This window comes from Artibeus jamaicensis, unplaced genomic scaffold, assembly GCF_021234435.1.
Source record: "Artibeus jamaicensis isolate MK-2021 breed Jamaican fruit bat unplaced genomic scaffold, CSHL_Jam_final contig_387, whole genome shotgun sequence".
In the NCBI taxonomy this organism is placed as follows: Eukaryota; Metazoa; Chordata; class Mammalia; order Chiroptera; family Phyllostomidae; genus Artibeus; species Artibeus jamaicensis.
The window spans coordinates 25,749,104-25,764,768 of NW_026521812.1; the positions used below are offsets into that span (position 1 = coordinate 25,749,104).

A 15,665-nucleotide genomic window follows, 5' to 3' on the forward strand; every position below is an offset into this window, starting at 1 on the left:
GGAGTACACGTGTGACTTGGAGGCTGTGACTGGTGTGTTTGGTGTCCCCTCTGTGGAAAAGGATGCACAGACCTTGCCTGGGTGGACTCTGTCAAGCTGTGCTCTGCGATAGAACTAAGTTCTTGCACCATTTTAATAGAGGCCTATCTTTTACAGTTCGTCACCAGCTGTCTTTCAAGAGACTCGGTATTCTAATCGACTGTAGCTGTTTGAAAGTGAATGGTTTCGGTGCAGGCACACCCCACATTTCAGCAACACCATGGCCCAGGGCTGCAGAGTGTGGCCTTGTATTTTGGAAGATGTGGCTGGTGGCTGTTGGTAGTGGCATTCCCCCAGATGCATGGCAGTGACTATATAGTTAATAAGAAATGACATTTTCTTAAAAAAATTTTTTTGGAAAGAGAGGAAGGGAGAGAGAGAGACACTGATGAGAGAAATAAGCATCAGTTGGTTGCTTCCTATAACAGGCCTGGACCTGGGATCGCTCGCACCAGACTGGGAATCTTGCACACCACGACTGGGTATCAAACCCGAAACCTAGGCGTGTGCCCTGACCTGGAATTGAACCCACAACCCTTCAATTATGGGACATCGCTCCAACCAACTGAGCCACACCAGCCACGGCCATTAAGTGACATTTTCTCTGTGCCTAGCACCCTGCTAAGCACATTATATGATTACTTATTTAATCCTCCCAACAACCCCATAAAGCAGGTCCTGTGAATGTCTCTTTTCTCTGGATATGGCAGCTGAGGCCTAGAGAGGCATATGCGGCACCTGCCACATAGCTAGGAAACAGCAGAGCAGGGACCTGAACCCTGGAACTGTTTCCTGAGCCTCTGGCCCAGACTACTGTGCACCCTGCCTGCTCCTGTGCCTGCTGCTGGTCTCTGACCCTCCGCGCCGACTGCCGCATGCTCTCGGGTCTGGCCCGCCCTGCTCGCTGCTGCGGAGTCTTGCCAAGGATCAACAGTTGATCTGGATAAATTTCTTGTAGCCATTCTGCCTCCTGTCTTCATAGGATCCCACTGCTTGCCTTTGCTTTACAGCAAGTGTTTGAAGAGTCAGATTTCACTCATTATTCTTCCATAGTCAACCTTACACCCCACCTGCGTTCAGCATTTGCTGAACACCACTCTGTCTTGCTAGCAGGCACCAAGAAGGTGGCACAGGTGTGGGAGGGGCAGATGGACCTGACAGGATACATCCTGACATGGAATGTGGGAACCATATGGAGGGGGCTTATGTTTATGATCTCATGTGAGCTGCTCATTAAGCACCTTGAGGGGTCTGTGCACCTATTTATAATACGTTTTGTTACTTTTAGACAATATTTTTCTGCATCAGGCATGGTATCCATTCTGTGGCAGATGCTCAGTAAGCTTTTGGTGAATGTGTGAACAAATTAGGGGCCGGATGAATGGATCATTTATTGCTTGGTTCCTTTGGTTAAATGGCATCCTAAAAGTTCCTGAGATGTTCTTGCCTTTGTCGCTACTGGGAATTGTATTTCCTCCACCTGGCTCTGCCCCCTGCATGCCTGGGCCCTCTCTCTGTCCTGCGTGTTCCCTGCCCCCCTCCATCTCCTATCAGTTCAGGAAGTGGCTGCACAGGTGGGGTTATGACCTGTCCTCATAGGTGGTGCCACAGATGGTGTTAGGTTCTATAGACAGAACCTATAGTTTTAGTTTAAATTCTATAGTTTTAGAATTCTATAGTTTTAGAATAAAACCAGCCTTTAGGGAAATTAGGAGTTAAATCGACTTCCTAAAGACTCCAATCACCATGTATGATATTAATGTAGGAACTTTCTGAGCCCTAAACAGACTTCAGGGCAACCTGCTGGGAACAGCCCGTGTTGGAGAAAGTCCTACCATGCAAGCACACACAGGGCAATTTGGGCCACCTCTGTTCTCAGGACTGAGAGTCACTTCTCAACTTGGCTGTTTTATTGAAAAGCTGGATTGAAAATACAATGTTAGAGAAACTACGTTCCTGGTACCAGCGATAGATTCCCAGGCGGGGTTTATATTCCAGTTGCAGTTTAAAGGTGATACATCCCGTCAGCCTCAGGACAGGCCGACATTAAGTGGCTTTCCTTTCTGTGTCTCTGACAGATGTGCCGTCCCCACACCAACGAGCCTCTGCCAAGATGAAACCAATAGAAGAGGGGGTGGAAGATGACGACGAGGTCTTTGAGCCCACGTCTCCCAAGACAGTTCAAGTCCATCAGTTGCCTTGATCGGAGAGAAGAGTCGAGTTACCAAGAGGGAAAAAAAGCTGTCTTGAAGAGATCCTGGAAAATACCAGTGCTTTTTCGCCGCTTTTAGATTATTCTGCTTTAGGACACCCAGACGGGTAGAGTGTGAGGCAGAAAAGAGAGGGAGATCCCAAAACAGAAAGGGTGTTTTCACTCTCCTTTTTGTTGGTCAGCTTTCCAAGTGGTCGTCTTCCTGAGCCTTCTGACTAAAACCTGCTCTATTCTGAGATATGTATTTTCACAGTATTTTCTAGATACACTATTATTTTAACTAAAAAAAAAAAAAATCTTAGTGTTCTGTCAAATGCTGTCTCACTTATTTTTCCAAGTGTGGTTCATCTTCCTTACAGGCGACTTTTTCACAATAGTGTTGTCCATTTGATAGCTTTAACAAACAACGTCAGTTTGAAATTGAAATGGAAGTAACATTAAAAAGCAGGGCATCTCAGGCTTTGCTCAAGTGATTTTTTTAGGTGGAAAATTTTCAAGAAAAATGTGATTTGACTGGAGTTTATTTTCTCCCAGGATAGACACACGACTCCACGGGATGGCCTGACTTGTCTGGGCATCGTGTGGATGGCTTGCTAATGAACAAAACTCATCGGGCTTTGTTCACATGACCCTTCTATTATCTATTTAAGAATTGGTCTGAAACGTCCCAGCTGGGAAGGTAACAGATGGAAGCAGTTCTGGACTTGGCAGCGGCCTTCAGTCGGACTCCCCTGGGCTGGGCGCCCTCCTGTCCCCCGTGTCCCGGTGAGGAAAGCACTGTCCTTGGGTGGGGAGGGCAGGAGAGTGAGGCGCCGAGCAAGTGGCCCGGAGCGAGGTGACTGACAGCGCAGCCTCGTTCTTTGGTCCCCGGGATTCGGAGGTTTCACACTGTCCTCCAGCCACAGATCGCTCTTAAACTGTGAGCTGCGGGTGGACCCCGCTGTGGGGGCGGAGGTGGCCACGGGCTGTGCCGTGGGCGCACGGCCTGGACAGCGCTGCGAGGGCCTTGGTTCCACTCTCTTTGCTACCTGAATCACGTGTTAGGAAACAGTGGTGTTGGCTGGTGGGAGAGGAAAAGTTGGTTTGAACCATGTGTCAGCCCGGTCAGTGTGACTGCGGCGCCGAGTTGGGTGAAGCCCACGGATCGGCTGTGTAGCATCATTCCCCACCGCGGTTTATTGTGTTTCAGCCACTAGACCCAACTTCAAGTCTGGCCTGTCTTAAGTTAAACAGCTAAGAGAAGCTCCACATGAAAAGTTTCAGGTGAGCTGAGCCAAACGCAGCATCTCTTGTCATTTCCGTGAAAGAAGGTAACTAAGCTACTCCAGAGCCACCTCCTTTTCCTGCAGCCCTCTTTTTATTAACGCTAATTGTTTTAGTAATTTCACTTGAGTTTGCGTGCTCGGTCACTCGCTGAGAAAGTTTCCAAGGACTGGGACTCCAGCTCCTAATGCCTGCACCAGGTGTCGGCTCATTAGCGTCCGGGTGGAAACACTCTTCAAGGGCCGCGTTAGAAGTTCACTCTGGAGAACGGGGCGAAGGCGGACGACTGAGCCTTGGCTTTAAGATTGCAGAGATATGTCGGGTCTCACTGTCTCTTGCTGTGGCTGAGACCACGTGCACGACTATAAAGGCCTGGCGTTAACACCGCTGCCTTTCCTATTGGAGTGAGGTCATGCAGACCCTTTAGTTTACCCGTGCATAAGAATAATTACAAAATCGCTCTGTGGAGTAATTAGATATTACATTCTCCCCTAAGTAGACAGTAATTTTCGACTCTGCTGAGTCCACGTGTTTCATGTTCTGTGGGCGGACAGAAACTTGGGGTTTCCTTACTGACCCCCGTCCAGGTTTGTCTCACTTTGTTAAGCTCAGACAGAGAAATGGGTCATCTCTGATGACCGGCCTGGATGTGATGGGAGGTGATTCAGCTGATGTAGTGCTGGGGACACACATTTTTAAAGGCACACTGCTGTAACTAGGCGATACAAAGTCATCTACTGTGTTTACAAAATGTGTGTGTGCCCCATGCATCAGCACCCTTGATAAGATGGCTGTGGTCTCAAGATTAGGAATACTGAAGGAGTCTCTGAGCCGGAACAAAACACAAAATTATTTTCCAGTACAGACCTCTACGGGAGACAGTGACCCTCAGAGAAAAGGAGCCGCAGGCTGCCGAGTGGCCCTCACACGTTGACATGATAGCAGAGAAGCAGATAAGAGAACAGAAACGAGTTCTAAGATCTCCTCTCAATGGCATTCAGTTCGTTTACACAAATGAACAGTGTGTCTTTGTATGAGGCATGAATACAAAGACAAAAAACATGTTTGCTGCCAAAGCCACCAATAAGATGCTTTCTGTGTTGTTCGATATTCAGTTTTCTGCGTGACCGAGGATCAGAAAGTGGTCTGGAAAAATTATTCTGTATACAACCCAAAGTCTGTGTTAAAATGTAACATCAAGTCTGTTGTATGCCTCTGGAGTGGGACATTTATACCAGAATGTATGTAGCATTTATAGTATTTTGAAAGCCCTCATAAATATTTGTATTTATAAAATAAAAGCACAGACACTAGATAGATTCTCAGCGATGTTTATGTGTCTTAAATTAGTAGTAGTGGGTGCTACATAATTATTTTGTAGTTACCATCCTCTGCATTCTGGGATCTTTTCTGTATCTTCCTATGGTTCCTCTTTAGTCATTGTGTTACAGAACAGACTGGAGCAGGGTGGGGGTAAACGATATACTATTACCAAATGGACCCACCCTTGGCTCCACAGGTCCCTACCCCATACTAAGTTCACTTAGCCTGCCACCAGAAAAAGATGTCTCTCAATGCCAGAGATTGGTAAAAAGGAAAGGGATTATTTATTTAAAGAGTTATACAAACTGAAGAGTAATGACTTAATGTCTCATTGAGATCCCAAAGTCCCTTAGAATACCCACAAACATACAGTTCTTCCTTCCCCCTCTGCCCAGTCTGGGGTACCATGTCTCAAAAAAGAAATAGAAGTCCATGGTGCTTCTCTGCCCAACCTGAGTGGTCCCCAAAAGACCCCACATGGCTGCTGCTCCTGGGTTTAAATCCCAGTGCCGATCTTCTTCTGCTGCACCATTTCCTACTCCTCCCACAATTGGCCACAGCTGCCAACATTCCCATATTTTTCCAGCTTTACTGGGCTGCCATAGTAAGTCCGGGCAGGTGTGGCTCTGTGGTTTGGAGCCAATCATCTCCAAGCTCTTATGCAGGCTCTGTAACCAGGGGGATTTGCCTCCCAGTTATATCAGGGGTTGAAGTCACTCCCATCCCCCTGCTTAAACCATGGCCACAGCTATTTAACATATCCATGAAACCAGTTAAAGGTTATAGATATGTTAAATGACTGTTCTAGAGGTTATCTGCAAAACTTGCTATGCAAAACAACTCTCAATGGCCCTGCTCCATGTGTCCCATCCCCTAGTTCAGACTTGTGGGGGTGAGGACATCCCATATTTTTAACATTTTCTGGACACCCTGAGTTCTGGACCCCATTACAAATCCCTGTTTGGCACCCCTGCCTTGGCTGCACCCTGTTGCAATCGGATGCATTGTGCTTTGCTGCCAACAGTGTGCGTACTAGGGACGTCACCGTTTCACACAGTTCTTCACCCACACGTCTGGAGCTTTTTCTGGTTTTATGACTTGCAGCTGCTGACTCTTGTGTCCCAGGTCCTATCTTGGCCCTCAAAAGAGTCATTTGAATACTGAAAAAGTTTTTGGGGAAAGTTGGTGTAACCTATGCACTCTGCCCTGTTCCTGATGCACCCAGGTAATGACTCTGCCCTCCAGTGAAGACTTTTACACTAGTGTGTGGTGGCCCCAGCTGTGAACCTGGGCATGCAGGTCAGTTCTGACCTTTGGGGTCCTGCTGCCTCTCAGCATGCAGCTTCAAGGAGTCACTGTTATTTTTTTCATCATTTCCTTGGTCATTTCTATGCTCTATAGAAACCTCTGATCTTGCCATGCCTTTGTTTCCCCTCCCCTCCCTCTGTCCAACCCTAGTTTCCCAACTTGTTTTTCTAATTATCTTCAACTAGACTGACCAGGAATTCCCACCCACTCCGTGCAGATCCCCAAGGGGTTGCAAGGAAAGGACACTGTGTAGGGAGCTGGAGGTTGCGGCACAATCATGGCTTCGGCTCTGCTCATAAGATGACATGTTTTCTACTGAAGGTAGCTAGGCTTTGATTGTCACAGAACCCCAAGTGCCCTGCATAGAATGACAAATGGTGAGTGTCACTTAAGGAACCTGCTTCTAAGTACTATGTACAGGTTCTTCTGTTATAATTGCAGCCCAGTTTTAAAGTACACGAGGATTTTATGAATGATTTATACAGTCACATTATGTACAGGAAACTTTGTTTTCAGGTGCCATTTACACTGAGAACACTTACTTTATAATAAATACACATTTTGTCTGAATAGAACCTTATGGTTTAAAATATCTTCATGTATTGTCATTTAATTAAATAAATTTCTTAGAAAATGTGTATTTTTTATTCTTCTTACTTATATAGTAAGTCCTCAATGCTGTCCATAGCTTCTGTGACTGTAAGAGAAATGACATATAAGAAAACAAGATCTATTGTCAGATAATTGACATAAATAAGAATTAGGATCCTATGGCATCTCATCAGTGTTATAATGAAATAACATTGAAGAAAATGATGTTATTGAGGACCTGCTGTAGTTGTTTGCTCTAACTCCACACCTAAAGGCTAGGGTTGGTTGGGTTATCCCCAGAGGGTATGGGAATCACTCTGGTCATCTCAGCAGACCTGCAGAGGGAGGGCTCCTGGGTCAATTCCACTTAATTCCGAAGGTCTGCCATCTCCGTGGCCTTTGACTCTGAAAAGAGGGTGCCGTGAGGCAGTGCAGACAGCATTGGCTGGAAACGGCAGCTGAGACGCCTTCAAAGTTTCACTGTGGGGCCACATAGATTTCTACTTTGTATTCCACCTGCTTTGAGCATTCTCTTCTAGTTTCTAAGGTTCGACAGCCTAAGAAGTCACATGAAGTAAGTGGGAAATCCCCCCGGGGTCTATTCTATGGTGGGCAGGAGCAGCCAATCTTTCTATGCTTGATGAAACCCACAATTCCCCCATCATCTGTCCTGGGTATTGGAATGGGAAATTGAGAGCCCATCATTCCTCAGCTCTTGGTGGCAGCTACTTGCCACAATCAGCCCCAAGACCAGACCCAAATGGAAGGAGCATCTTATACTACCAGAAAAGGAATTAATTCTTTTACTCAATAAGCCATGACACCTCAGTCTGAAGTCCCTTCCGACCATTGTCAAATTTGGCAGAGCCCCTCCCTTACCCACTGAATATCTGAACAGCGCACAGTGCCTGAAGATAGCAGGACAGGCACTGGCCTCCCCGTTTGGGGAGGGAACTGCAGAGAGGATGAGTGAGTGGACCAGTCACTCCAGGTCATCCAGGTGACACAGCTGGACGTGAGCAACCAGGTCCCAATAGCATGTTCGTTCTGGCACTTTCTAGTTCCACCTTCCAACTCAGAAGCCTCTTTCTTTCCAACCACGCTCTTAATCTACTCTTAGGCCTCTTCCCCATTCTACTTTGGGGCCCTTTCCACAGCTCTAACATCGTCTGTACTGTTGAAGGGTGAGAAAGTGAAGAAGAGTGCATAATAAAAGCTTGCTTTAGACTTAGGCAGGAAACCCCACCCAGCTAGGCGGCAGAAGATTTGAAAATTTTACCCCAGGGCATGACTTGACCACGAGCCCCAGAACCAATCACCAACCAGAGCACGAGCTGATCACGAGCTCTGCGGGCCAATCCTTAGTAAGACCACGAGCCCAGGTATAGCCCTGAGCCAATTGCTAACCACCACCTCTTGCTTCTGCAAAACTGCTTGCTTGCTCCGCTCCTATAAAAACCCTAGCTTGTAAGCGCCAGGCGTGACTCTCATTTGCAGCCATTTTGGCACCCGGGTTTCCGGAGACTCGCCTAGAGTTCGCCCCTGCGCAGGTAAAACCTTGAAACTTTGGCCAATGAACCATCTTTGACTACCCGACAGTCTCCAACCCTTCTTGACCCTTCTTGCTCGCAAGGACTGGATGTAACATTTTGGAGGCCCCAGCGAGATTTCTTTGGGCCGAGGACTGGACTGGCTGCTCGAGCACACGTAAGTAACGAGGATCCTCTTTCGGTTTTGTAAGTCTAGACTATCTGACTCTGAGGTAGTAGGTGAGACGTCGCTGGAAGTCCACCCAGGGGCTCCCAGAAGAGGGGACACCCTCGGGAGTTGCAACTAGGTCGCTTTGTGTTTAGTTTCGCTGTGCTGCGCTGCGACAAAACATATGCCTGAGAACCGCGGTTCGCCTGTGTATGAGAGGAGAGTGTATGATAGGAAATTGTGGTGTTTGGGACGTGTTTTGTGTTAGCTCTGGTTATTTCTTTTCTTGTTTCTGAAATTCCTAAGGTTGTCCAGCACTTCAGGATGGGCCAGAACGGATCAGTGCCTAGATCGCCCCTCGATTGTCTATTGAACAACTTTTCTGATTTTCAGAAGCGGGCTAGTGGGTACGGTGGGCCTCCGCCCAACCCGGAGTTCCTGCGGACCCTCAGCCAGATTGAGTGGCCGACCTTTGACGTGGGGTGGCCCAGCGAGGGGACTTCCGATCTTCCCCTCTTGTTCGCTGTCCGAGCCACGGTGTATCAGGTGCCCCATCCCGATCAGTTTGTCTGTATTGACGTTTGGGTAGATATAGCTACTGAACGTCCCCGGTACATTCGGAAATGCATGCAGGCCAACAAGAGGGGGAAGAGGGCAATTTGTATAACTGCGGGGCAGAGAGAGAGAGTAAAGGGGCGAGAGAGAAACCTGATGGGGGAAGGTCACGTGCTGCTGCCCCCGCCAGACCCAGGTTATACCCCGTACTGCCCGGTCAGCCTGAGGATCCCTTGGACCCAGCCCTCGCACCGCCCCATAGCCAACCCAGCCACTGCCAGACTCTTCCGAGGAGGGTAAAAGGATTCAGAGTCCGCCCCATACTCGAGGCGGCACTCAGTACGGTAGAGCGCGGGCCTTCCGGGCGGGGTGCGGTAGAGGGGCGGGCCTTCCGGGCGGGGTGCGGTAGAGGGGCGGGCCTTCCGGGCGGGGTGCGGTAGAGGGGTGGGCCTTCCGGGCGGGGCGGAGGCCGCGGCCGCCATTTTACCTCCTCGGACAGTGGCGGTCGTCTCACCGCTGCGAGAGGCTCCCCCCGCGCCGGATGCGCCACGGGCTCCCCCGCGCCTGATTTATGTGCCCTTCTCCACTAGTGATTTATACAGTTGGAAACACCAGAACCCCCCCTTCTCGGAAAAGCCTCAGGGGTTGATTTCCCTTTTGGAGACTATTTTTAGGACACACCAGCCCACTGGGGATGACTGCCAGCAAGTTCTGCAAACCCTGTTTACCTCAGAGGAGAGAGAGAGGATCATGAGGGAAGCAGCAAAAGCTATCATGGGGGAAGAGGGGGTAACTGCGGGAGGGAGAGGAGAGCTGGAGGATATGCTGCCCTCCCAACCCCCTAATTGGGACCCGAATTCGAGCGGGGGAAGGGAAGCGCTTCTCCAATATCGCCGGGCTCTGTTGCGGGGTCTCAAGGCAGCAGCTAGGAAGCCCACTAATTTTAGTAAGGTCAGTGAAGTTGTGCAAGGACGAGATGAGTCGCCTGGGGCTTTCTTAGAGCGCTTGACGGAGGCATACAGGGTGTATACCCCACTAGATCCAGAGGCACCGGAAAATAGATTAGTCAATATAGCCTTTGTGACTCAGGCAGCCTCAGACATCAGAAAGAAGCTACAGAAGCTCGAAGGGTTCGAGGGAGAAAATATAAGCAAGCTCCTAGAAATAGCACAGAAAGTATATATCAATAGAGATGACCCGGAAGTAGGGAGAGCAAAAGAAGTAGCCAAAATCCTGCTCACGGCACAGAAGGTACCCCTGAAAGGAGAAGGAAGCAAAAAGCAACAAAGGGGCCCGAGGCAGCGTTTAGACAAAGACCAGTGTGCCTACTGTAAGGAGAAAGGACATTGGAAACGGGATTGCCCAAAGATAGGAGGCGCAAGTAAGGGCCCGAAGCATGGCCCGGAGGTCCTCCTCCAGACTCTGGATTGACGGGGCCAGGGCTCCATACCCGTTGGCTCCCAGGAGCCCATGGTCACTTTAACCATGGAGGGCAAGCAAATAGACTTCCTGGTCGACACAGGAGCCACTTATTCCGTCCTAAAGCAGCCCCGAGGGCAAATACAGAGGGCAACCGCCAAGATTGTGGGGGCAACAGGTAAGGCAGAAGCTTACCCATGGACAACTGCTAGAATCACGGACTTGGGTCGGGGCACGATCACTCATTCCTTCTTAGTTATCCCAGACTGTCCACACCCGCTGCTGGGGAGGGACCTGTTGCAGAAGCTCCAAGCTACTATAACCTTCAAGCAACAAGAAGACCCCGCGGCAGGAGCCAGCATGGAGGTAACAGTTCCCCTCTCTGAGGAGTACTTGCTGGCGACACTCCAAGAAGAGAGGTCGGGGGACGACAGAGTCTCTGCAGCGCTGCAGTCGAAGGTACCAGGGGTGTGGGCAGAGACTAACCTGCCTGGGCTGGCCGTTCACCAGCCACCGGTGCTGGTCCAGCTATCCAGTACAGCGAGCCCAGTCAGAATAAGACAGTACCCGGTTCCAGCACGGGCTAGGCAGGGGATTGCGAGACACTTGCGGCGCCTGCTGGAGGCAGGCATTCTGAGAGAGTATCAATCTGCATGGAGTACCCCTTTATTGCCTGTGCAGAAGCCCGGGACCCAGGATTACCGACCAGTGCAGGACTTGCAGGAAGGTAAATGCCCGAGTCGAGACAATACACCCTACTGTCCCCAACCCTTACACGCTGTTGAGCTCATTGCCCCCAACTCATACCTATTACTCTGTTTTGGACTTGAAGGATGCCTTCTTTTGTATACCCCTGGCTCCTCAGAGCCAGGAGATTTTTGCCTTTGAATGGAACGACCCTGAAAATGGACTAGTGGGGCAATTCACGTGGACTAGACTGCCCCAGGGATATAAAAACTCACCTACAATTTTTAACAAGGCCCTCAGCAAAGACCTCCAGGAGTTCCGAGAAACTCACCCCACCATAGTTCTCCTCCAGTATGTAGATGACATCTTAATAGCAGCCCAAGAGCGAGAAGAATGTGAAACAGCCACCCTAGACCTGCTGCAAGACCTTGAAAGGATGGGATACCGAGTCTCAGCCAAGAAAGCTCAAATCGTGACTCAAACTGCAAGTTACCTGGGGTATAACTTGCAGGGGGGACAAAGGACCCTATCCAGCCAGCGGATTCAGGCGGTTCTGCAAATTCCAGAACCGACCACCAAAAGGCAAGTGCGCGAATTCCTAGGGGCTGTAGGATATTGCAGACTGTGGATACTGGGCTTTGCAGAAATAGCGAGGCCCTCGCACCAGCTAACCAGGGGTAAAGAGGACTCATTCACTTGGACTGAAAAAGAGAGACAAGCCTTTCAGACCTTAAAAGAGGTCTTGGTAGCTGCCCCAGCCCTAGCCTTGCCAGACTTGACCAAGCCTTTCCAATTGTTTGTGGCAGAAAAGGAAGGAGTGGCCCTAGGGGTTTTGAGCCAAACGCTAGGGCCGTGGAAGAGGCCCATAGCCTATTTATCCAAGAAGCTTGACCCAGTTGCTTCTGGGTGGCCGGCCTGCCTGAGGGCCATTGCAGCCACGTCACTACTAGTTAAAGAAGCAAGCAAGCTAACTCTGGAGCAGGATATACAGGTCATTGGTGAACATTATATAGAGCAAGTCCTACGGTCGCCCCCAGACAGGTGGTTATCTAATGCGCGGCTGACACAATATCAGGCACAACTGTTAAACCCTCCAGCAGTGCAGTTCCTCAAGACCACTGCCTTGAACCCAGCCACCCTGCTGCCGATACCAGATGTTGAAATTGTCCATAACTGCACCCAGGTCCTTGATACAGTGACCGGGGCCCACCCAGACTTGCGGGACCAGGCCCACGAGAAGGCAGACCTGACCTTATTTACTGATGGGAGCAGTTTTATCAAAGATGGACAGCGGTATGCGGGAGCAGCAGTGACCACGGAAGATAGGGTGCTGTGGCCAAAGGCACTGCTCAAAGGAACGTCTGCACAGAGAGCAGAGTTGATAGGGCTGATCCAAGCCCTACGGCTGGCTGAAGGGAAAGTTGCCCACATCTATACTGATAGCCGCTATGCATTTGCCACTGCCCATGTCCATGGAGCCATCTACAAGGAAAGAGGCCTCCTAACCGCAGGAGGAAAGGACATTAAAAACCATGAGGAAATCCTCACCCTCTTGGAAGCCATATGGCTACCCAAGAAAGTTGCTATTATACACTGCAAGGGCCACCAGAACGGGGATTCCCCAGTCATAAGAGGAAATAACTTAGCTGACATTGCCGCCAAGAAGACTGCAGCAGGTCATGGTGACAATCTGCTCTCCCTAGTACCCCAGCCAGAGTTGCCTCCAGATCCTAAGTACTCTACCGAAGAAGAGCAAGAGGGAACGAAATTGGGTGGAAGAAAGGATAAGCAAGGATGGATAGTGCTCCCAGACGCTAGGATATACTTACCCCAAGGAGTAATGAGGCAAATAGTGCAAGACATCCATATCAGTACCCACTTAGGTCAGAATAAGTTGGAGCAGCTAATCAGAAAGTACTACCTGGGGCCGCACCTCAGAGAGATAGTTCACTCGATCACCTCACGGTGTAGGGCATGCGCCCAGGTAAGTGCGCGAAACAAGAAGCTGCCCTGCTTCGTGAGATATCGGGGGACAGCCCCAGGAGAGCTCTGGGAAGTAGACTTTACTGAAGTAACTAGAGGGAAGTCAGGCTATAAGTACTTACTAGTCCTAGTTGACACCTACTCAGGGTGGGTCGAGGCTTTCCCCACAAGAGGAGAGACAGCATCCATAGTTTGCCAGATTTTGATGAGAGAGATTATACCTAGATATGGGGTACCCCTAGCCATAGGATCTGATAATGGACCTGCATTTGTTTCTAAGGTTTCACAAGAGTTAGCAGCTAGGCTAGGGATTAATTGGAAACTTCATTGTATTTATAGACCCCAGAGTTTGGGGCAGGTAGAAAGGATGAATAGAACCCTCAAAGAAACTCTAATAAAGCTAAAGGAGGAGACCGGAGAAAATTGGGTAGAGCTACTCCCTTTCACCCTTTTCCGTGTGAGATGCACCCCATATATTAAGACTTGGGCCCCTTTTGAGATACTATTTGGTCAACCTATACCTCTAGTTCCCCGCCTAACCAAAGAGGAAATAGAAGTCTCTAATCACAACTACCTTAGGCCCTTGCAGGCGCTACAGAAGATCCGAAGTGAGGTGCGCGCCCTTCAACAGACCCGGCACCAAGAAGGAGGAGGAGGCGCAGCGCTTGAGCCGTTGGAGCCCGGACAGTGGGTGTGGATCCTCAACCACAGAAAGGGGAGTTTGGAGCCTCAATGGACTGGCCCCTTCCAGGTACTGCTAAGCACTCCCACTGCAGTTCGAGTGGCTGAGAAGCCATATTGGATCCACCTGTCCCATACCAAGGCGCCTCAAGCACCAGAAGAGGGATCTCAAAGATGGCGAGTTCGACAACATCCAAAAGATCCCCTGAGACTATCCTTCTCTCGCTTCTAGGGATGTGTTTCGCCCTCTGGGTTAGGCTTGTAGACGGAAGCACTCACCAATGGGTAATAGTAAGAGACTCAGATGGAGAGGTTTTTGCCCAAAAGAATGAAGGGAAAGATGGCCGTATAACATTGCAAGCCGATCTCTCACAATGGTTTGGCCCTAGGGGTTGGTGTGATGGGGTTGGTATGACTTCCAGCAACCCCGATAAGGCACAAACCTTAAAAGGGGAAAAGAATAAGACACCAGATTGTAATGACAATGAAAACCTGAACAGAGACCTGTTCCATACAGACCTCTATGCTTGCCCAGAACCAGAGGGGGCATGGAGGGATCCTGAAGACATTCAAGACATAAACTGTGGAATTAATGGTACTCTCTCAGCCCTATACCATACTCCCGTCTGACGAAGGTGAGTCAAGGGTTTGACTCTCTGCCTAAGTGGATGGGGGAATGTTGAAGGGTGAGAAAGTGAAGAAGAGTGCATAATAAAGGCTTGCTTTAGACTTAGGCGGGAAACCCCACCCAGCTAGGCAGCAGAAGATTTGAAAATTTTACCCCAGGGCATGACTTGACCACGAGCCCCAGAACCAATCACCAACCAGAGCACGAGCTGATCACGAGCTCTGCGGGCCAATCCTTAGTAAGACCACGAGCCCTGGTATAGCCCTGAGCCAATTGCTAACCGCCACCTCTCGCTTCTGCAAAACTGCTTGCTTGCTCCGCTCCTATAAAAACCCTAGCCTGTAAGCGTTAGGCGCGACTCTCATTTGCAGCCATTTTGGCACCCGTGTTTCCGGAGACTCGCCTAGAGTTCGCCCCTGCGCAGGTAAAACCTTGAAACTTTGGCCAATAAACCATCTTTGACTACCCGACAGTCTCCGACCCTTCTTGCTCGCAAGGACTGGATGTAACAGTACCAGCCTTCTCTGCTTGCTATGTCCTTGGGTCCAGGACATTAGACACCATTTACCGGGGCCAAAGGCATCTCCACTGACCTTCAAGATCTGCCAGCCTCCTGCTTCATTCTGTCAAGAGAGACTTCACCTCTTTCCAGTTTTCAGCTGAGCCTTTCTGTTTTTCTGCCCCTCTTTGCGGGTCACAGCGGCTTGTTACACTGCGGCACTTACCGCAGCAGGGCTGCTCCCTGGAGGAGGGAGCAGAGAGAACCGAGACTCGGGATTTTCCGCACCAGCTCCTTTCCGGACAGGCCAGCAGAACCAAAGTGGCCTGAGCTGAGCCGAACTACCCTGCCCCCCAGCAAGTGGACGCCCCAGCACCACACCACAGCTCTTATATTGGAAGCTGGCTTTGGAGGAAAACAGCCTTGAAGGGAGAATATTTTTTTTGCAAATGATGAAAACACCGCTCATGTCTGTCGACAGTTACATATAATTAAGCCATGTGCACAGAGCCTGGCTGAGGAGAAACCACATGATCCCTTTGAGGGGCTCAGACAGGGAGCAAACCTCAGGCCCCACTCTCCAAGGGGCCGACGGTACTGCACGCAGAACAGAACGACCGGATATTCATCGGCTCCATCGGCTCCGAATTCACTTCTGTTCCAATAGCGTCTGTTACCTTGGGGACCTAGCCAATCTTCTTCAAGATGCCTTCCATTATTTCTGTTGTTCTCATCTGATCTCTTTGAGCTCTTGTTATTAGTACTGATATGTGAGTAAG

At 49.7% G+C, this 15,665-nt stretch overlaps 1 protein-coding gene across 1 annotated transcript in view; it reads left to right on the top strand.

The window, feature by feature from the left end:
• The window catches only part of BVES (blood vessel epicardial substance), a 33,178-nt gene extending 28,339 nt beyond the window's left edge, over nt 1–4,839 (top strand). Inside the window, exon 9 of the mRNA XM_037159058.2 lies at nt 2,118–4,839. Coding sequence (XP_037014953.1) covers nt 2,118–2,242 — 125 coding nt within the window. The 3' untranslated portion in view covers nt 2,243–4,839. The remainder of the gene's footprint in view (nt 1–2,117) is intronic.
• Nucleotides 4,840–15,665: the final 10,826 nt, after the last annotated feature.